Raw genomic sequence first — 22503 nt, 5'->3', positions numbered from 1 at the left:
CAGAAATAAGGAAGAAAAGCTTGGTTTTTCTCAATATAGTTTAATTTTAACACTTTTACATGATTTTGTAAATGACAGCTGTTTTTATTTATAGTTTATTACAAATCCATTGAACAGTCTGGAATATATGGAATTAGAGAGCAAGATCAAGAAAAATGGCTGAACAGCAAAAATTAGGAGTAAGTAGAATTTTGATTTGTAATTTATTTAGAAAACACTCATTTTCTTTGCTTTTTAATTTTCAGAGTGGTTTTTGGCCTCCTTTTGAAATTTCTCTTTCTCTTAATGATGCTTTTCACATCTCTGTTGTGTAACCAGTCATCGCGTTCAGCCTCCCATCTAAGCTGTTTGAAACCTTTGGAGAGGAGAAGAAAGGTGAGCACATTGTAGACTCTTGGAGGCCCCATGGAACATCCTACTGAGTAATAGGAACTTCCGGTCTGCCATGGCCTACAGTCATTTCCCATCCACCATGCAAACCCCCTGCTTGTTGGCTGCTTTCCTTCCATATTTATCATCAAAGACGACAGGAAAGGAACAAATGCTTTAAGGATTTTATTTCCCCTGAACACTTTTACTGGTGAAAGAAGAGAAGCCAGTAACTATCAATATCAGACATAATTAAAATGTCTTTAAAGCACTTATAAAGTTAGCTAGCAAATTCATACCACGTAAAAATAGCCTGCCTTTGTAAAACAAAAACAAAAACCTAATTTTCATAGGCTGTAATCCTTTTTTGCTATAGTCTATAAATACATTTTAATCCTGTGTGCTCCCTTAACAGTGAGATAAAAAAGCTATTCCTTCTAGGTTTTAAGGAACCATTTTACCCCTTCTTACTATAAAAAGGTCCTCCAAAAATATTCATATCTTCAGAAATTCTAAGTTAAGGCTATTTTAAAACCTTAATAAAAATTCAAGTTACTTACTTGCATTATCTTTGTTAGCCATGGCATTCATTCCAATGTAATCAAACTTGGATCCCATATTTTCATCCAATAGGTGGCCAAACTGAGGGGGTGGAGGGAGTGGAGGGAGAGAATACATTTATTAGAAAACTTAAAACAATGTACAAGAGCTAACTGCCTAAGACAGCAGGTTAGCCTTACCTCTTCAGCAGATACAAATAGGTTGGAGTCATTGAGGTTTCTTTTCTTTCTTTTTCTCTGTCCTTAAAAAAAAAAGTATAAACTTAGATTATTAAATTGTAAATCCGATTATTTTGGAAAAAATACAATCTTTCAACATGGTTTTGTTAAAAAAAAAAATATATATATATGGGTTAAAACACAATTACAGTTATCTTCTAGCATCATTAGGTAGCTGGCATTTAAAGACAGAAATTAACTTATTTAAGAGTTAGTATATAGTATTATTTAAAAAGTTAATATCCTAATAGAACTGTTCAGATGACAGTAGTGTCTTGCTGCCTTTCAGATTTGACCATCGATCAAGGTTTGCCCTGTTTCATAGTATCCGGCAAGATTAAAATTCCAAAGTTGACTTGGATGGATTTTAGAATATTTAAGGTTAAATACAGGGAAGAAACTGATGGAAGGTTTGTTTATTATGTTATAAATGGAATTTTGTTTATACTACTCAAAATAAAGTTGTTCTCCTTAAAAAAAAAAAACAAAAAAACTCCCTTGTAATTCTGAATATCTAATGTTTCAAAATAGATAATAGTAAAACATCTATTTTTAATATTTGTTACATTTTAATTTATTACATTTTAACTCATTACATTTTAACTCACACATTTAAAATCACATTGTCTAAAAATATATTGACTAGAAATACTGCTTTTATCCATTTTCTTGAAACAACATTAATACTCTATTGACATCAATGTCTTTAGTGTTACTAGAACCACTTTTAAAAAACAACTTGACTAAGGAATAAAATTCAGCTGTTTTAAGCGTATAATTCAGTAATTTTTAGTAAATTTACAAAGTTGTTCTACTGTCATCACAATGCAATTTTAGAACATTTTCCATCAACTCTAAAAGATTTCTGCTGCCCCTCTGCAGTTACATGCTCTCTCCTTTGCCTTTTCTGGCTATTTCATATAAATGTAATCATGTGATACGTGATTTTCTGTATCTAGGTGCTTTCACTTAGCATAGCATTTTGGAGGCTCATCTATATTACAGCATTTATCAGTACCTCATTCCATTTTATTGCTGAGTAATATGCCACTATATGGGATTTCATTTTTTGCTTCTATATTCATCAGTCAATGGATATTTAGGTTGTTCCTACTTTTTGGCTATTAAGAAAAATGCTTTTAAGAACAACTGTGTACAAGCCTTTGCATGGACAGATGAGGCCTACTTTTGACAACAGTTTCTAGAGCATTTCATTTGTGTATTATCAGGAAGGGTTTTCTGGTTTTCATTCATCCTCTGGGTATGTATCTAAAACTTCCTTTAGCTAGCACCTCTCCTTTACTGCCTTCTTAAAGTTTCCTTAAGGTTTGTTTATTCTTAGGGATATCCAACATTTGCAAATGTAGGGTGAAATCTCCCCAGGATCAATTAATAAGTCTGTTACAAATATCTTTGCCTCTTTTTTAAAAATCAGGTATCTTTTAATCTGCATCCAAAACTATTATCCATTGAGATTTGCGATCCTTTCAGGCTAATGTCTTCTGAAATAGTACTTTATTATTCAAAATAAGGTCAATGAGAGAGCATCTTTTAATATGGCAGGCTCATAAGGACTTAAGACAAAGCAGTATTTCTTTTCTGAGAGACTTTGAGGAAAACTCTGCCTTAAGAGCATAGGCTACTATTAAAGTGTGACCTTACATCCTCGATGAAGGATGAAATTTTGAAAATAACATGTTATGATGTAAATATGCATCAGCTGAATCAATCTAGTTAAAAGGACTTGATGTCAGCCGTACTTCAAAGGGCTAATACAAATTTTGTAGGCATAGAAGTCTCTCAGGGACTTTTATATATACTTTATATACTTTTACCAATATATAGTTATTATTTTTGATATTTACTGTCAAAAAACATTTTTAATATTGTTTAATTTTAATAAAATATTGTCAAGCATTTTAATTACTTCTAAATTTGCAAGTCTATTTTTATTCATCGGTATTTACAGCTAACCCTTGAACAACACGGGGTTTAGGGGCACCCATCCCCAGTGCAGCTGAAAACAGGCATATGTATTTACAGTCATCCTCAGATTCACCCAACTATGGACCATGTAGTACTAGTCCCATGCAGTTTAAACTGTTGTTGTTCAAGGGTCAGCTGTATTTGCAGAAACTAAAGAGGCATCAGAAGCAAAGCATTAAAAAAAAAAAAGTGAGCCCGTGCAAATTTATCCACAAATTAAGGAATAAAATATTTATATTATAGTGCTTTCTATGTTTTTATCAAAAACTTTAAAAACTGTCAACTGATACAGTGTTTTTTTTTTAGCACTGCAGAAGTGTGAACATTAAAAGGCATAATCCATTAATACGCTTTAAAAAAAGTCAAATTCTGCTAATTTGTTCTATTTTATATATTTTTGAGGTTACAATCATTTTGTCATGGCAGCAAAATGGGAAATCTCATAAAAAAGGAAAATGACGTTAATAAAGAGCATAGGTTTTCAGATGGGTCAGATGGCAAGGGTAAGAGGTGGTTGAAAAGGAAAAAGGCAACAGATGTCTGGAAAATCCAGGGCTTACATATTACTGAATGGTTTAAACATGAATGAAAAGATGATCTAGATCTATTTAAAAAAGAGGAAGGAATTTAGGAAGAGAAAATAATTGAAGGTGTATGTGGGAAACAGCAATCTTCATATATTAAAAATACATAAAACTTATTAATCCGTTATAAGAACAAAAATTGTATTAACCAATTTAGAGGAGTTAATTTCCCCAAATGATAATGAACAATAGCTTTCACGTGCATAATGCTTAGGTTTAAAAGAGATTAAATTCATTTTCTTACCTTGAAATGACCCAGCAAAGTCAAAATCATTTGCACCTTTTCTCTTGTTTTTCTTACTGTTGACTTTGGAACTGACTTCATCATCAAGTTCTGTTGCCAAAAAAAACGCTGTTATTAAGCAATTTAAAAACAGCAGAGCTGCTATAGGGCTATAATGATGAATACTGATTAACTTTTAAGAAACTGCTAATTACTATTGCAACATTTTTAAAAGGCAGTGTAACAGCTTAACAGGTATAGTACAGACTTGTTGAGTATAGTATAGGTACTCAGCAGGTGCAGTATAATACAGCTGACCTTAATGAAAATAAAAGCCTGAAACTGAAAACTCAACTGCTTAAAAAAAAAGAAAGAAAAAAAAGAGAGGGGAGGGGAGGGAAGGGAAGGGAAAAGGAAAGAAAAGAAAAGAAAAGAAAAGAGCAAAGCAAAGCTTCAGTTTCAAATGAGAGGGAAAAAGGTCCTCTTTCAAGTAATGGCTGATCTGGGTATTTATTTGAATACAGGGTAATGTTAAAAAAAAAACCTTCAACAACAAAAAAACCAAAAAGCAAAACCCTTCAACTGAAAAACTAGCCTATGCTGGGGAAGAAAGAGTTTGTTTCTATCTTCTATTTTAAAATGTTTACCTGGAATGCTCTCGTTTTCATCATCAAGCACATCCATGAATGTTCCTCCATCTTCCTCAATTTCAGTAAATTCCTCATTCATACTTCCTAAGGAGACTTCATCATCATCCAGGTTATCAAGGTCATCATCTTCTGAATCGTCATCTTCTGAGTCATCCCTAGCTCCTTTTGCTTTCTTTTTCACGTTGCTGCAGAAAAAGAACAACTTGTAATGTAGGAGAGGACACTGTTTTCTAAAGTATATTTTGGTGAACAGCAGGTTATTAGGCTATTAACAGAATTCAAAAGAGAGGTACAAGCCTCTCCTTTACTTACTGTACTAATGAACCTTTATTTACTATACTCAGCTCCGAGCCTTTATTTACTATACTAATGAGCATTATAAGAGTCTAAAAATGAAAGTACTGTATCTATTTCCCAAACTTATTTCAATACCTTTCTCCTATACATCACAGAGTCCTGTGCTCATGTTCTACTGTTCTGAGGGACAATAATTTGGGAAATGCTGGGAAAACAGTAAGGAAAAAACAAACAAACAAAAAACCCCCTACTACTGAAGAAAAGTATTTTACCTAGCAAAATCAAGGTCATCCTTTCCAGAGGTGAAACAATTATCATCTTCAAAAGTGTCTGCCAGAGAACAACACACAAATGATGAGATACAGCAATGAGTAATGTGTCGTATGTCTGAATCAGTTAACACAGTCATGAGCCTGCTGTTCATGAGTGAACACCAAAATGATATACGTCTGACCACCGCTGGTGTGTTTTATTAAACTACATAAACCTATGAATATACTGGCCTTAACTAACTCCCTAAACTAAATGGGTTCCAGTTAATTTTAGCTTCTTTCTACAGTTCTTTTATGGGAAGAGGGAAAATATCAAATAAAACAGTATTTAGCAACTACAGCCCTTTTTACTACACTAGAACTACTTATGTGCTTATTTTTTAGTAGGTGTAATTCAATATTTAACAGGTGAGCTCAATGTAATTTTTTCTAATTTCGCATGGTTTTTGTTTCAGTCTAAATTCCAATTAAAATATTTCTAGCTCTGTGGATTATATAGATAAAAAAATTACCAATCATCTTTTCAAACTCATCATCATCCACATCTTCTATACTTTCTTCATCTTCATTCCGTTTTTGTTTCTCTTTAACCCTAGTAACTTTTTTATAGTACCTAAAATAAAATGCATGTTACATATTTGATAATTTTATTAAAAGGCCCATTTTACTATAATCAAAACACCTATGACCAGTGACACTAACAAGTGTAAAAGCAGTTAATTCCATTGGATATAAATGACTAAAGTTTGTATTTATTATTTAAAAAAAAGTTTTGAATTCAACAAAATAGTTGGAAACTTCTGAAATGTGGAGAATAAATTTCAACGATTTAGGGTGTTCTTCATAAAAACACCTTAACTCATCTTAATTAAATGGCACAGTAAAAGGCTGTTTTAGCATTAAAACTAATGAAATGATGCAAGTATTCCAATATTATAAACTGTGGCTCTAAATGACCACTAATCACAATACTTATCAGTTAGATTTATTCTTATATTGGGGTACAGTGAAACTTAGCATTTTGCAGATGGGATCGTACCCTCAAAATTCTTTACACAAAATGTAAAACAACAACAACAAAACAACTGAATTAATCAATCAACAGGTAACAGTTCCTTTACTACTACGAGGCATTAGTAGGAATTCCAGTAGGTTTAGGACTTATCTCCACGGTAGTGCAATGAATTTTGCTAATTCTGTTTAGAGCCATGTTTTGGACAAATTACTCATGAATTATTTATCATTATATCAGACTGATACAGATTTAAAGCCTGTAAGAAAATTACTATATTAAAAAAAAGAAAGATTAAATTTCACAAAGTCAAGATACTTAAAATTGATGCTAAATTATTAAAAACAAAGCCCCCAAATTTGCTTTAGTTTCACTTAGATATCTTAATATTAGCAAACTGACATTTCTAAATTCCCCTCACAAAAATGGATATTGACATAACCGTTGATCTTTTCAAGATAGGCATATGTTAAACCATTTACGGAATCTAAAAATTTTAAATTTAACAGTTCCCCAAATGAAACCATTAGATATATTACCTATAGAAAAACACTTCATCCACTGGTATTTGGCTTTCTTCTTTTGCAAGGAACTCCTTACTGTTAACTAGGAGAAGTTAAAAATTTTAATTTATTAAAGTAATCCTTTTTATGTTATTCAAGCTCTTCAGACTAAGTGCAGAATACCTATAATTGTAAAGTCTCAAAATGTAAGGAAGTTGGACACAAGGCAGCTTATAGTATGAAGGACAATCTCTGGAAAAATCTGTGTAGAGGAAACCCAACGTTTGAAACTTTGTGGGCTACAATCTAACTTTGTAGCCATCAGTGCATCACAGTGAAAGAACAGGGTTCTCTCACTGTCCTCCAACTGCATCCAGGATCCAAATTTCAAGAGAAAAACTTAAAAAATTAAAAGAGTTCTTTTAATCATAACTTTAAACTTGTCATTTTCATCTTGGAAAAATGACAATAACGCCTGCCACTCTGCAAATAGGAAGTAAAGGTAAAGATAGAAGTATCCACAATTTTACTTAATACTGAGGGAAAACTAAGAAAAATAAAAAGCTAAATCTAGTATGTAAAGAAATGTCTGCTCTGAATACAAAGACAGAATCAGATCTACAAGATGGGTACTAAATACCCATAGAAGTAGGTTATCAATTGAGTTTAAAAAGATGCTCTGTGACAAAATCTGTTGTGGGTTTTCTGCCGAGCCCATAGTAGTGAGCTTAAGATGGTCTGAACTGTAAAAGGTAATTATATATAGGCTGGAGGGGAGAAGCCAGATAAAGCTATAAAGAATGGCAAAATGTTAATTGTTGAAGATGGGTAATGGTTATGGGTTGAGGGAGGGGGCTCATCATACTACTTATGTATATATTTTGAATATGTTTGAAATTTTTTTAATAAAATTAAAAAAAAAACAAAACAGCCCAGTCACAATAAGCTTGAAAATGCATACACTCTTCAGAACAGAGATGGATAATTATCTCTGGTGCTTAAGTTTTATTCTGATAAAGTAGAGCAAAGAATAACACAATTTATGTGTTACTAACTTGTACTGTCTTATCAGTTTCAACTGTCCAGGCTTTATACTTACCAGCAAGACTACGAATATCATTCATAAAATGTTTTCTTTTTGGCTGCATCACAACACTGTCTGTGTTTCCTGAAATGTAAAATCATGACAGCATAATGTAAAACCTAGTTATATGCTCATATTACAGCAGCATCAACCGAAAAATTCATCAAATAGAAGCATACCTTTGCCTTTATGTGGCTTTGGATTTCGGTATACAAATCGATCCAAGAATCTCATTAGTGTGAAATCCTGTAGTGGGTCCCCTGAATACTCAATATAATTTCCCTGAAAGGTGAGGGGTGGGGAGGGGAGAAGGAATTAAGAACTTAACTCAAATTACATGTATGCATCTAGATGAGAAACAAAAAGAAAAATGTAAGCATCTATTACATTGCTTCGAAGGCACAAACATGCAATAAAAGACCCTTCAAACATCCCTCTCATGCACATTATTATCTTCCTGAAGAAATTAAACACACTCATACACATTCTAAGATGCACTGATGATTTTATGAATAGGCAAATAGTATTAATACTGCAGGTCATCTAACCAGGAAACAAACCCTGAGTGGCAACACAGCAAATGGGAAAAGGGAGGGCAATCTTCCTTTACAATAGCAGAGAATGTTCATGATTCTTTCTGGTGGAGAAAGCACTGTTTGACCAATTATTGATTCTCTAAAACTGGATTACTTACTTTTTGTCTCCTGAATATTTGAGACTTACCTGAAGGATAGTCTTTGCAAAAAGGGCCACAGAGGGATGAAAATGCTCAGACAGCTAAAAAGAAAAATGTGAAATTAGGTGAACTTTTACTATAGCTGTAGATTATTTATGAAAATCCAAAAAATTGAAACTTAATCCAATATATCAGAAAAGTGATTCTCAGCAGCACTTTACACACTTAACAACCAAGGACCTCAACTGTTAGTAGTGAGGTGTATGTATCTTTTTGAATTAATGTTTTTGTTTTTCTTGGATAGATGCCCAGGAGTAGAATTGCTGGGCCATATGGTGGTTCAATTTTTAGGTTTTTGAGAAACCTCCATATTGTTTTCCGTGGTTGCTGCACTAATTTACACTCCCACCAACAGTGTACAAGGGTTTCCTTTTCTCTACATCCTTGCCAACATTTGTTATTTGTGTTCTTCTTGATAATGGCCATTCTGACAGATGTGAGATGATATCTCATTGTGATTTTGACTTGCATTTCCCTGATACTGGTGATGTTGAGCAACTTTTCATGTTCCTGTTGGCCATCTGCATTTCCTCTTTTGGAAAAATGTCTGTTCAGTTCTTCTGCACATATTATAATTGTGTTGTTTACTTGCTTTTTAACTGAAGTACAGTTGATTTAAAATGTTGTATTAGTTTCTGGTGTACAGCATGGATGGTCTTAGAGGGCATTATGCTAAGTAAAATGAGTCAGACAGAGAAAGACAAATACTATAAGATACCACTTACACGTGGAATCTAACAAAATACAACAAACTAGTGAGTATAACAGAAAAGAAACAGACTTACAGATGTAGAGAAGGAATTAGTGGTTACCAGTGGGGAGGGGGAAGGGGGAAGGGACAAGATGGAGTTGGAAGATTAAGAGATACAAACTATCAGGTATGAAATAAGCTACAAGGATGTATTGTACAACATGGGGAATATAGCCAATATTTTATAATAACTATAAATGGAGTATAACCTTTAAACATTGTGAATCACTGTATTGTATACCTGTAACATAATATTGTACATCAACTATACTTCAATTTAAAAAATGATATTGTTAAATAAATACATAAATTTAAAAAATCAAGGACCTCAAGTGCTTTCTTAATTTAAATGGGATATATCTATTGATATTTACTTCATTAGATATTACAACAGAAAAATTTTAAACATAGTTCATTTAAAATAGCAATAAACACATTATATATTGATATAAATGTTTCATAAAAATAACTTTTTCAGAACAAATAAATATGACTGAGAAGAGTGGCATTATTTTACAGTTTTGCAAATCTGTTTAATGTCTGGTTTAACAGAAGACAGTGGATTCTCATATCTGCTTCTGTATTCCATGTTATTTTAGTTGAAGTATATGGAGAAAATCTGGCCTCACACAGATATATAGTTGGAAAAAAGAGGATTAACCAATAGTCTTTCACATAAATGTGGAGTTTTTTTCTTTGCTACTATATTGAAATTGAAGATTAGCTGCAATATGGAATCTGAAACCCCATCAATCAGCTTTTGGTACTTGCTACTTAAAATTGACTAGTCTACAGTGAATGGATCTTTTATCCATGCTTGACTCTGTAACACTGTGCATTGGTCATTTGGAAAATACTGACTCAGTGAGTTATGCAAATCTTCCAAATGTTAGTCACATTTCATTCAACATCACAAAAATCACATTGTTAGTATCACCACTGATTTTCATCAGAAAAGTTTTTATCTACTGAGAAACTGTTAAGTTCAAGATGGTGGTTATAGGAGTTCTAAAATTTTAATCTGTGCTTAAAAGCTTGAATTTTATCATTGACAACAAACACTGTCAGCTGTTTTGTTTGAAGCAAAAGGTTCACTTCATTCATTTTCAAGAAAAAATCTCCCAAATACCCAAGTCTGAATCACCAGTCTGTCAGCCAGCCTTTCACGAAAAAAGCAGCTAGCGGTGTTTCCGACAACTCCCCAGGCACTTTCCCAAGACATCAGACAACCCTCATACTTAGGTCTGCAGCAAAGAGCCTTATGTGTTCTTGTTATATATGCACACAGAATAGTAAAAAGAAATGTATGTATTTTGGGGTCAAGATAATAAAATCAACAATTTTTTTTCCTGCTTCATCACTCTTATGTGATACTTGATTTTTTTGTTCCCTACAAGTATGTGGCAATGAAGAATTTAATGACCATGAATGCAGCCTGGTTCTACTGTTTTATTTGTGCTAAGGAATCAGCAGTTTTATCCATCATTTCTTTACTATCAGTGCCACTGTCAACAGTGACAAAGGCAAAGAATGTCTTGGTATCACTATGAAAGTAGCTATGACCTATCAGACTTGCTAACAAGTCTGTATAGGAAGTCATTTACTTGCTTTCCCAAAAGAATCATAGAAAGGTTATTATAAATATGAATACCTCTTATGTGTTTAAAAAGTAACTTTGCTTGGAAAAAGTTCTGTCATCACAAAACTTTTCAGACATACCTAATACATAAAGCAAAACTTATCCCTATATAGAGCCATTATATGCAATAATCTACTTACAAAAAGCAAAATTTGTTTCTAGCCATGTATTAACATCCTTATTTTGCATGCACATTATTTTGTAAGATTTTACATTATTATGTAAGATTTTCTACATGTGAATGGAGAAACAGATAAATTCAATGTTTATCAGAGGCAACAGAAATATGGGTTATAAGGTATTACAGCCAAGTGACAAACTTCAAATTGCTTCCTTATGCCAATTAATGTCTAAATAAATAAACTATATTTATCATTCACACACAAAAAAAGGAAACTTGAAGGTGTTAAATCCATGGGGACAAAATACAGCACAGATGAATTAAGAGACAATTTGAAATTATTTTACCTTTTTGAGTTCCCAAAGACTTGTATTTTCAGCTCCACAGAACAAAGGGTTTCTACTGAATGGATCATATGTGTTTAACTGTTTGCCACCTGAGAACAAAAATATAAAATAGTATTTCTCAAATGTTTTATTCCTAGACCAAGAGGTCACTAAAACCACCAAAACTACTGATGTCAATGACACCTATAATTTTCAATACTCTTAGTTAGCCAGGTATCCTACCTAGATCAAAAACTCCAAGCCTTGTCAAGAATTTATCATGGTACCCAAGCTAGTATTTGCTATTGAATAAACCAGGCAGCATGTTTATTCCAACTACTAAAAGCTCCCCTTCAGATTTTATTCCCTTTTCAAATAGCAACAAAAGGCACCCATTTCTTGGTCAATTAGGTCATAAGTGGTAACATGGCAAATAACCTGAGGATGAAACAGGCCTAAATTCTTTTGGAACTTTAGAGTGCACTGAATATTTATCATTAAATTATGCCCAGAAATAAGTCTCACTTGAACAGGTTTATAATATCTTTTTCATGTTTTCAGCAACCCTCTGGATTAAAAAATTAAAGCAAGAAAAGTTGAGCACATAACAGGAACTGTCTCCTTCACAATGCACCTGCTCATCATCTCTCTAAAGGATTATACTTGGGTTGGCCTTCAGGGCAACTGATGGATTCTTTTAAAAGCTTTCCTGATGGCTGCCATACTCCTCTTTTATACTTCACAAGCAAACTGAAGTTTGGAGAGAGAAAATCATCTGATCAAGAGTCCCACAACAAGCTGGAAGAAATAGGTCAGTCACATTTCTTGATCCTCAAGGCTAGTGTGCTTTTCTTTACAGCCTCAAATGAAGAGGCTGTACTTCTAAGATTTCTTTTGGCTCTAATATTCTGTTATGAGACTTAATTCAATTTGTGTATGTGGATGGAAAACCGAAAGCTTCTATTTCACAGAAAGTTTTCAATCCTAAAACACTACTTTGAGGAACTATAGAGGGTAAATATGAGGCTCAAACAAAATAACTACAAGTTCCACACAATTCACAATATGTAACCAGATATTTTTTTGTTTAGAAATCAAACTTTAGTGTACATACATTTGTTGTTTTCATATATGTTTCATGTAGGAGGGTTTTACATGTACAGATAAAAGCCAAGAAACTAAAACTGGTTCAAAGGTGTAAACTTATTAAATCTATACCTGAAGAAAAAGAGATCTGTTGTGCATCGAACGTGTCCAGTTTTCTCACTAAATCTTCACAGTTCCAAAAAGATCTACTTTAATTTCTAAGATTTATTTAAAAATATGTATTTATTATCTGTAGTACTGTTAATGAACAAATCAATGATTCATATTAAAAATTTACTTCTAAGTTCCTATATATATCTGGTTATGAGAACTCCCATTTAAAGGAAAGCAATATTGAGGACTTCTAAAATGGTATATTTACTTCTATTAAGATCAAAGGGGAATCCAATTCCTCTGTTTAAAGATTCAAGAGAATAATTTAATATTTAAGAAACTCACCTTTCAAATTATCAAAGTGCACCCAAGAAGCAGATTTTAACTTTTTGGTTTCCACATGACTTTCAGACACAGTTTCTTCCATCTCAACTTTTTTCACAGTATCTGTTTCTGTTTCTTTATCTGTATCAGTGAATGTTTCTATTTCTGCATCATCTTTTATGTCAGTAAAATTTTCTTCATCATCAGACTCCTAAAAAAAATGGTTTAATGAATCTGGGTTAATCAACTGGAAGTCTATATTCAATTACATGAGATAGTTTTGAAGAAGATTTGCTTATTGCAACTCTGATGAAACGTGAAAGTTCCATCAATGAAATTTAGAATGAGACCATATTCTTATTTTTAAATGTAATAAAGTTTTGGGCCAAGAATCCCTGAGACATTCAAAACATTCAGCCCTCATGTAAATCTCTGACTTGTTATAAATAACCCTATCAGGCAGGTGCTATTATGTCCACTTCACAACTGAGGAGACAGGTAAGAGACCCACTAGCTCTACAAATGTCTACAACTATTTCATATAATCAGTTTAGGGTAGTTTATTACAAGTAAAGTGGTCAAGCAACATGCCCACCTAGTAAACTGTACACCTGGGACTAAAATCCAGGTCCGTCTGCTTCCAAGACTCATACTACATGCTCCAGAGAACTAAGTAAGTTATTGTCACTGAAAGCAAAGAAGGAAAATACCAAATATATTTCAGAACCCACTCGATTTAAAAAGCAGCTATAAAATATACCGGATGATCATCTAGTTGACTTCTTAAACCTGGTTTTGCTTTAAGGATCTCAGACACAAGATATAAAGCTCCACATATGAATGGTGGCATCTGTTCACAAGTAACTTGAAGTAACCTCTTCACAAAAGCCTTCACCCTCCGCAATACGATGTCCGCTTTCAGAGATTTGTAGACAAGGTTAAGAAACATGGCTTGCTTAGAACACATCATCAAGCCTGGATCCAGCATCTTCCTGCAAAATAGAAAAAAGACCACACGTTTATTCATAAAACACCCCCATAACCAGCAGTCACATATTAGAGTCAACTACTAACGTAATCTTAGTTAGAGATAACCTTCCTGCTTATTTTAGAATAAGAGACCATTTCTTTTTTTTTTTAACATTTTTTTTACTGAGTTATAGTCATTTACAATGTTGTGTCAAATTCCAGTGTAGAGCACAATTTTTCAGTTATACATGAACATATACATATTCACTGTCACATTTTTTTTTCACTGTGAGCTACCATAAGATCTTGTATATATTTCCCTGTGCTATACACAAGAGACCATTTCTGCCCTAAGACGTAAAATGGAAGTCAATGATCAGAATAGAAGGAATGATGATAATATCAGGGGAAAAAATACACAGGATCAAGAGACCTTTTTTTGTGGTTCCTTTTCTCTTTCCCAAGTGGTTTTCCATTCTCCAGACCAACAGGGCACAGCCCTAACAGTGTAGTTTTCATATAGATACAGAACTGTGCATGAAAGGCTAATCCAAAGCCAAACGATGAAAACTGACCTGTGTAAGCAGTGGACTAGACCAGGTTCTTGTCCTTGCATCACTCCCTACTATCTGGTGACCAGAGGCTGCCTCCACATGGTTCTGGTGAAGCATACACGTGGAGTAGGAAACTGAATTGTGAGGACTTCAGAGACTCTCCAGCTCAATGTAAAACTGTATGACTGTATCCTTCCCATACACACTATTCCCTCTGCCCAGAATGCTCTTCTCCAGCTGTCTGCATGTGCACAGGTTCCTCCGTTATTTCCTCTCTCAGTCCCATATTTATGTTCGTTACAGTTTAACTCGTTCTTCTGCCATTCTCTCCTCCCCCTCTCACCCCTAGAGTCCAATGGAACAGGGACCTGTGTCTGTGTTATTCACTGTTATAAAGCTGGTGCCTGGCACTTAATAAGTACTCAATATTTGCTGAATAATAAGTGATTCACTTCATGGTAAGTGGTTGTACAGTATCTCTAGTGATTGCAGACTGCTCACTAACTTTGGACAACTCGTTTTTTGCCAGAAAATACCTTCTTTACCCACAGTTGAAATCTGTTCCTGTGTAATTTCCAACCATCAATTCTACTACTGCCTCCTGGAGCAACACAAGATTACCTAAATACAAGCAACAAAAGCAAAAATAAACAAGTGGGACTAGATCAAACTAAAAAGCTTCTGCACAACAAAGGAAACAGTCAACAAAATGAAAAGGCAACCTATGAACAAAAGTATCTGCAAACCATGTATCTGATAAAAGGTTAATATAAAAAATATATAAGGAACTCCATACAATTCAATAGCAAAAAATTCCAAATAATTCAATTAAAAAATAGACAGAGGACCTGAATAGACATTCTCCCAAAGAAGACATACAAATGGCCAAAAGGTACATGAAGAGAAGCTCAATACCACTAATCATCAGGGAAATGCAGATCAAAACTACACTGAGATATCAACCACACCTGTTAGGATGACTATTATCAAAAAGACAAGCGATAACTAACACTGACAAGGATGTGGAGAAAGTGGGACCCTCGTACACTGTTGGTATGAATATAAGTTGGTACAGCCACTGTGTAAAACACTATGGTGATTCCTCAACAAATTAAAAACGGAACTACCATATGATCCAGCAATTCCACTTCTGGGCATATATCCAAAGGAAATCTGCACGCTCGTGTTCTCGGCATTACTCACAACAGCCAAAGTACAGAAACAACCTATGTGTCTGTCAATAAGATGACTGGATTAAGAAGATGTGGCATAAACACACAACAGATTATTATTCAGTCATGAGAAAGAAGGAAATCCTACTTGTGACATGCATGAACCCGGAGGACATTGTGCTTAGTGAAGTAAGTCAGACAGAGAAAGACAACTACTCTATGATTTCACATATACGTGGAATTGAAAAAAATCAAATTCATAGAAACAGAGAACAGACTGGTAGTTGTCAGGGGTTGGGGTGGAAGAAATGAGATGCTGGTCAAAGGTGCAAACTTTCAATTATAAGATGAGTAAGTTCTGAGAGGATCTACCATACAGCATGATGAATATACTTAATACTGTTACTGTATACTTGAAATTTGCTAAGAATAGATCTTAAGCATCGTCACCAAGAAAAGATGTTAATTAACTTGATTATGGTAATTACCACAATGTATACATGGATCAAATCTTTGTTATATGCTTTAAATATATATAATTTTATCAAAATAACCTAATTATACTTCTACATGACAGCCTTTCAAATACCTGACCCTATACTATAGCTAATTATGTGTCCTTCTCTCCCCTCAAGGGTCTCCTCTGCTGACTGCTGAACTATTATCTCCTATGATAATTTTAAAATTCTCTCTTTATTGTGCTTGCTGAATCCCAGGGATGTTCCAGCTGGTCTAGAACCCCAGACATCAGGACACCCAGAATTAACAAAATCCTCCAGATATGCTGATGTGGAATTATTACTTTTGTTCTAAGCACTTTTATTACTTTTTTTTCACTAACACTAGAAATGAAAATATTTAACCCTGTGAGGCATTTTCATATTGCTCTACATATCCAGGTTTCTCCATTTGTCAGTTCCACAACTCTTGTACCTACTGGTGATATTTTGAAATAGTCTATATTATTCAATCTTTGACATCTCACTTTCTCTCCTCCCATTTACATTTTTCAACATTTTCATCCATTCTGCAACTTATTTTTAATCATAAGCTCCATTACATGTCAATAGAAGCATTTGAGAATTTAGATGGCTGTCTCCACCATTTGACAGAGAACATGTTCCTGAAGATTTTGATAAATCATGTTTTTGTAAACTGAATCATTTCTTCATTTCTTTTATCCCTCAATTTTACTTAAAGGATTCTTAATAAAACCAAGAGAAAATAAATACTTTAAGAAGGCTTAAAAGCCCTTTGAGGAAATTCATCTGTGAGAGTGCTTGGCAAGCAGTAATTTAAAGAATTTAGGAATGTACTCCTCAGAGATGTTAGACTGTTGTTTTAAACACTGAGATGTTAAATAGATATTAGAAAAACGTGTTTTCCAATAGTTTCCAAACATTTCCTAAGAAGTAGAAATTCTATTACCCTCAAAAGTTACAAAAAACCCCAAACACTGAAGCCCCTACATTTTCAGTCTCAGAAGTCTTCCCAAACTAAAAACATTTAAGTATTTATTACTTTGAAAGATTATAGACTCTTAAGACTTATGGGAAGACCTCTGAGATTCTTTTTTAGTGTACCAGCGCAATCAGTGCCATGAAACACCATCAATTCCAAGCTAGTATAGATCTGGATTTGCCACCTAACTTGGCCTCATAATGTCTGTGTGAACTTGCACAAATTATGTACCTCAGAGACCGGAGAGCTGTTAAGATGATTAAACTAAGCAGGAGGGTATAGCGCAAAGTGGTAGAGCACATGCTTAGTATGTATGAGATCTTGAGTTCAATCCCCAGTACCTCCTCTAAAAAAAGTAAATAAATAAATAAACCTAATTACTTCCCTCCCCCTCCAAAAACAAAACAAAACACAACAAAAAAAGAGGATTAAACTGAAAAAGTGAGGATGAGGACAGGAAATCATCATCATCATCATCATCATCATCATCATCATAATAATAATAATGGCAGCACTTACAGAGCACTTAGTGTGTATTGGGCATTGTTAAATACACACCACACATGAAGATTACATGGGTTTACATATACATTAACTCATTAACCTTATTAAATTCCCAGTTCTGTCATTTTCTAGCTGTGTAATTGTGGGGAAATTTCATCATCTTCATAATAACACTATGGGATAGATGCTTGCCTCTCCATTTTATAGGCAAATAAAAGCACAGTAAAATGGGATCAACCATGTTTACCAATGGGGTTTTAATGAGGATTAAGTAATCTATCCAAAGTTAGACAGCAAACTAATGGCTGGGACCCAAAACCAGGCAATGTGGCTTAAGTCTAAGATATTAACCACTATACATTACGTTTTTCAAGAGATATATGTACGTAAAAAGGCAATATATAGCTTGCTGGTGTACTTGAAGAACTGTACTTAAATACACTTTGTTCAAAATATCAGCCCTCAGTGGGTGCACTGCAGGATAGCTGCAAAATTCAGTAAACAAAGCCTTAATCATAATATTTTTTTAAAAATTCCCAAATTGTAACCCCCAACCCTCCTATCCAAAAGCTTTCTTTTTTTTTAATATATAAACTTTTTTTTATTGAGTTATAGTCATTTTACAATGTTGTGTCAAAAAGCTTTCTTATTTACCATGTGTCTTCCCCAATATGCACGGAAGTGCCTCTAGAGGTGGGAATTTTGTTCACTGTGCTATGTCCTGAGTCCTGGAACAGTGCCCAGCACATACTCGGCACTCAAAAAATTCTTGTTGAATGAATGACTAAATGGCTGTGTGAAGGACAGGAGGGAAGAAATACAGGACTGAGGATGGGGCCTACTCAAAACAAAAAAATAATAAACAACATATTCAAAGCACATAATTTAGCTGTCCAACAGGGAAACAAAGACTAAGTCACCCAAAGGTGGTGAGTAGTAGCAAGTTACCGAGGAGGCCCTAAAATCCCACTTCCTAAGTCTTTCTCTTGCCCCACAAAGGGGCACAGCATTGTATTAGACCACGCTATTTCTCACTCACATACTGGAATGGTAGGTACTTACCGATACAATGCTGCATAGTATCGATTTGATATCGTCTGCTGAGAATTCATCACTTGGAAAAGCAACATTAAAGCCTGCACACTGGTATTAAAATTCACAACATGCAGCACTCTAAACAGTGTGTCAACCTGCTCCCTCACTTTGTCGTCACCAGTCTGAGAATAAGGGTATGCCCTATTCACTCCTGTCAAAAGGGCACTGAGCATTTTTGATTCAATATCTTTTTTCTTGATACAAGTCCGAAAAAAACAAAAATAAAGAGTTATTAATTTGTTAGCCAGTTCACTTTCTTCATGGGAGAGGGCCATTTGATTTAAAAAGCAAATTGCATAATACTGGGCTTTGGAGCTGATGTTTGAGCGGAAGAGCAGCCTTTCTACTTCACCACACACAACTCCTTTCATATTGGGATGTCTGCAAAGTAATGTCTCTAACAGATGGGATGCTTTGGTGGCTATTCTGTTCTGAGGATCTCCCAGTTTATTCACCACCTGCACAAGAAGGGCCTTTTCCTCCTCAGGTTTGTTACAAAGAAGCTCATGAGCCACTATAAGGGCTCGTGTTTTTGTGGTTACTAATGAATCGTGACTTAAAGTTTCTAAGATCTGCACAAATTCAGCCACTAAGTGTTTCAGCTGGTGTTCAAAATACCATAATATCAGCCTTCTGTCCCTTGAGTCCCTGTTGCCACTGGACAACTGTTCTAGTTTGTTGAAAGGATGCTGGCTGAAAATTCGTAGCTTTCGACTGTCTGGCAAAAGGTCTGTAATGAGTAACTCTTTGAAAGTATCCAAAGCCATGAGGCACTGCTGTTTGCTGCCCTTCTTTTTAACGAGGTTCAAGAGAGTTTCTACAAACTGCAGTGTGTGAACAGCATCATCCTGAATAAGAAGAATCATGGCTGCCATCCTGTCACCAAGTGTCCCCGATGTCACAATTGCCTTCATCCAGGTAGAAGAGGCTCCCTTTTGATTATTCGTCTTATTTTTGAATAAACTGATTTCATGCTCATACAACTTCTGGGCCAAGGTTTTGTACTTAGACACAACATCCTTAGGCTGGGGTTCCAAAGAATATTCACTGCTGTACTCCAGATCATACCATTTGCCTCCAGACTTAAGTAACAATGTCTGTCTCTCAAAAAATTCAAAGATGTCCTGTTGTTTATCTCTCTTTACCTTTGGTATGGCACTGTTGTTCTCAGCAGGATGTTGTTCTGTTCTCTTCTTATTTTTCACCTTACTTTCATTTTCTGCTACATTTTGCTTTTTATTATTTACTTTAGGAATTCTTGCTTCGTTTTTGCTTGCATCTTCCTTTTTAGCTGGTTTTTCTTCTTCAGTTGAGAAAGCTTTTGCATACTTGGCCAAGCTGAGATTCTGAATAAATGCCTCCAATTCACCTTGCTGAAGATCATCAATTGCTCCTTTTTTGCCTCCATCTACCACTTCCTCATTCTCATCCAAAGCAGCCAGCATAAGGTAATCTTGCTGCATAAAAACATAAGAAAGTTTAAAATAAATTACAAATCCAACAGTTTAGTTAAAACTTCAAAAGTTAAGCTGATATCTACATCCTTGAAATCAATTAATTTGAGTTATCATGGTATTGCCTGGGTTCCCACCTACACTCACAACACTGGATGGATCAAAAATTTAAATGAGAAAAATAAAACAAAAAACAGAAGAAAGCACAGCATAATTAAAAAAAAATTCTAGAGTAGGCAAAAATCTTTATAAACTTGACAGAAAACTCAGGGTCCATAAAGGAAAGAATGAATAAATGTATCACTTTCTCTCAAAATATATACAAAAATCAAAAGACAAATAATAAACTGGAAAAACAAACTGGCAACTCATATCAAAGTAATTGGGCTCAATTTAATATAAAAGTTCTCACACATCAGTTAAGGAAATGACAACCCAACAGAGATATGCAAGGGATATATATACACATACGGTTCATAGAAGGAAAAAAAAAGCGGCTCTTTAAAAATATGAAAAGACGCTCAACCTCACTGACATTTAAAGAAGTCCAAATTAGGGAGAGGGTGTAGCTCAGTGGTAGAACGTGTGCTTAGAGGTCCTGGGTTCAATCCTCAATACTTCCATTAAAATATATAAATAAATAAACCTAATCACCTCCCCTCTATCCCCCCCAAAAAAGGTCCACATTAAAATCACAATGATACGTTCATTTTTTAATCTGTCAGATGAGCAAAGATAAATTTAAGACAGGTAGTGTTGGGAGAGGGTGAGGAAAGGCACTTTCCTACATGGCTGATTTAAGTATAAACTGGCACATCCTCTATGGAGGGCAATTTGCCAACTAAAAGCAAAATACAAGACACAAATCCTTTCACCTAGCCATTCCATTTCTACAAATTTAGGTTATACACACACTTACAAATGTGGAAAAAGATATATATTCAAGGTATTTACTGAAGCATCATTTAAAATAGCAAAGATTGACAACTTAAATATCCACAATAAATGCTGGTTAGATAAATTAAGACAGATAATGATTTATGCAGGCATAAAACCAATGACAGTCTTTATATACTGATATGGATGGCTCTCTAAAACAGTAAGGAAAAAAAAGACCTAAAATATTGTTTAAAAAATATTATAGACATAGTACTGTACCTTTTGTGTAAAAAGTAACAAACGCAGGTGTGTGTATTTGCTTGGAATATATAAAAGACATAAAAATGACTTTCTCGGAAGGGAAACTGCATGGAGATTAAAGTGGTAAAAAAGAATTTTCATCAGGTACCCCCTCCTTTAAAAAAAAAAACCTTTTTGTAACATGTACATATACTACCTACTCAAAAATTACATACAACCCAAGTACAGAGCAAATTGTGAATATGTCTCTGTAAACTGCATTTCTCTTCCCTCTATTCGCTCATCCCACCCCGCCCAGTTTTTATAAAATATTTAATAAAAAGCCAAATTCCATCACATACTTGCTTCAAATCTAGTTTCCGATCAAATTCAGAGCATAAGTCCACCCTCTTACCTCTCTGACCTCATTTCTCACTGTCCTCCTCTCACCTCACTCTGCCTTAGCTGTACTTACTTTTCTGTTGTTTACGGAACAGAACAAAAAAGGCTCACTCCTTTCTTTCCTTCAGTTTTCTGCCCAAACACATCAGTGCTGCGTTCCCCGATCACCTTGTTTAAAACTGTTAACACCCTCCCCTACTCATCATCCTCTTTACTTGTTTTATTTTCCTCCATAGCTGTAGTCAGCGACTAACATACTATGTATTCCAAAGTTTGGTTATTGTTTCTTTCCCTTAATCAGGATGTAAAATCCAAGAGCGCAGAGAGCTTAATGAGCGTGTAGTGAGCGTGTATGTGAGAACAGAAGTTAAAATTCCAACACCACTGGAGTTCCAAACATTGATGCCACGAGGTCAAGACCAAAAAGTCAGTCCTCTCTGACTTGACGGAGTGCCAGGTATACTACGTCAATAAAATGAGATCACTTACATCCTAAGAAAGAACAAAGCACAAAAATGTTCAATTCTAAACGACTTTCTCTTGTAAAGAGCAACGGGAAAGAAGTGCGGGAAGCGCACAGAACACATTTCAAAGCTGGACTCGGGGTCCATGACGCCCTCCCACTCCGCAGCGCCGGGGCTGCGGAGTCATTTGCACGCCACTCGAGTGACCGCTCCACGCGCCTCTGTCCTGCTCCAGGAGTCCCAGGCCATTACCTTGGTGCCTCCGAGCCGTAACACTTCTTCCAGGGAAAACCCATCCTCCGTTTCATCGTTATCATCCTCATCGTTCTCATCCGGATCTTCTACCGCCTCCTCCGGTCGCCAGGGATGCTTGGCATGGAACTCCAAAGGTTTCTTGGAGGCCGCCATAGCAAGGAAAGCACGCGCGCAAAGCCTGCGGCTTCCTTCCGCTTG

General features: G+C 34.9%; 2 protein-coding genes across 8 annotated transcripts in view; one reads left to right on the top strand and one right to left on the bottom strand.

Annotated features, from left to right (window-relative positions):
* The window catches only part of CEBPZOS (CEBPZ opposite strand), a 51452-nt gene extending 38820 nt beyond the window's left edge, over positions 1-12632 (top strand). For 5 of the 7 annotated variants that reach the window (XM_031466852.2, XM_031466850.2, XM_031466846.2 and 2 more), the window contains 3 exons: positions 95-179; positions 319-375; positions 1438-3071. In XM_031466852.2, coding sequence (XP_031322712.1) covers positions 95-177 — 83 coding nt within the window. In that variant the 3' untranslated portion in view covers positions 178-179; positions 319-375; positions 1438-3071. Of the gene's footprint in view, positions 1-94; positions 180-318; positions 376-1437; positions 3072-11893 lie in introns of those variants that run through there. The other 2 variants (XM_031466848.2, XM_031466849.2) reach the window with 2 other exon arrangements.
* CEBPZ (CCAAT enhancer binding protein zeta) lies at positions 21-22503 on the bottom strand. The gene is made up of 16 exons (XM_010997246.3): positions 22303-22503; positions 18579-20068; positions 13617-13848; positions 12878-13067; positions 11354-11442; positions 8483-8536; positions 7939-8041; positions 7775-7843; positions 6712-6778; positions 5673-5773; positions 5161-5218; positions 4589-4776; positions 3963-4052; positions 1110-1171; positions 930-1011; positions 21-355 (listed from the first exon to the last, which is right to left on the bottom strand). Exons 1-16 carry the CDS (start codon positions 22456-22458, stop codon positions 219-221), a joined length of 3168 nt encoding a protein of 1055 aa, XP_010995548.3. The 5' UTR covers positions 22459-22503; the 3' UTR covers positions 21-218.

This window comes from Camelus dromedarius, chromosome 15 (genome assembly GCF_036321535.1).
Source record: "Camelus dromedarius isolate mCamDro1 chromosome 15, mCamDro1.pat, whole genome shotgun sequence".
NCBI classification, from domain to species: Eukaryota; Metazoa; Chordata; class Mammalia; order Artiodactyla; family Camelidae; genus Camelus; species Camelus dromedarius.
Note: the sequence above shows the minus strand (reverse complement) of the source record. Positions and strands in the feature narration are given on the sequence as shown.

Excerpts from the sequence above, each read along its gene's own strand:
- CEBPZ (XM_010997246.3), bottom strand. The coding sequence starts at position 22,458 with ATGGCGGCCTCCAAGAAACCTTTGGAGTTCCATGCCAAGCATCCCTGG. Across the intron at positions 5,219-5,672 it reads TGAGTTTGAAAAGATGATTG|ACACTTTTGAAGATGATAAT; the intron begins GTAATTTTTTTA and ends GTTCTCTGGCAG. Across the intron at positions 1,012-1,109 it reads TATTTGTATCTGCTGAAGAG|TTTGGCCACCTATTGGATGA; the intron begins GTAAGGCTAACC and ends CCACCCCCTCAG.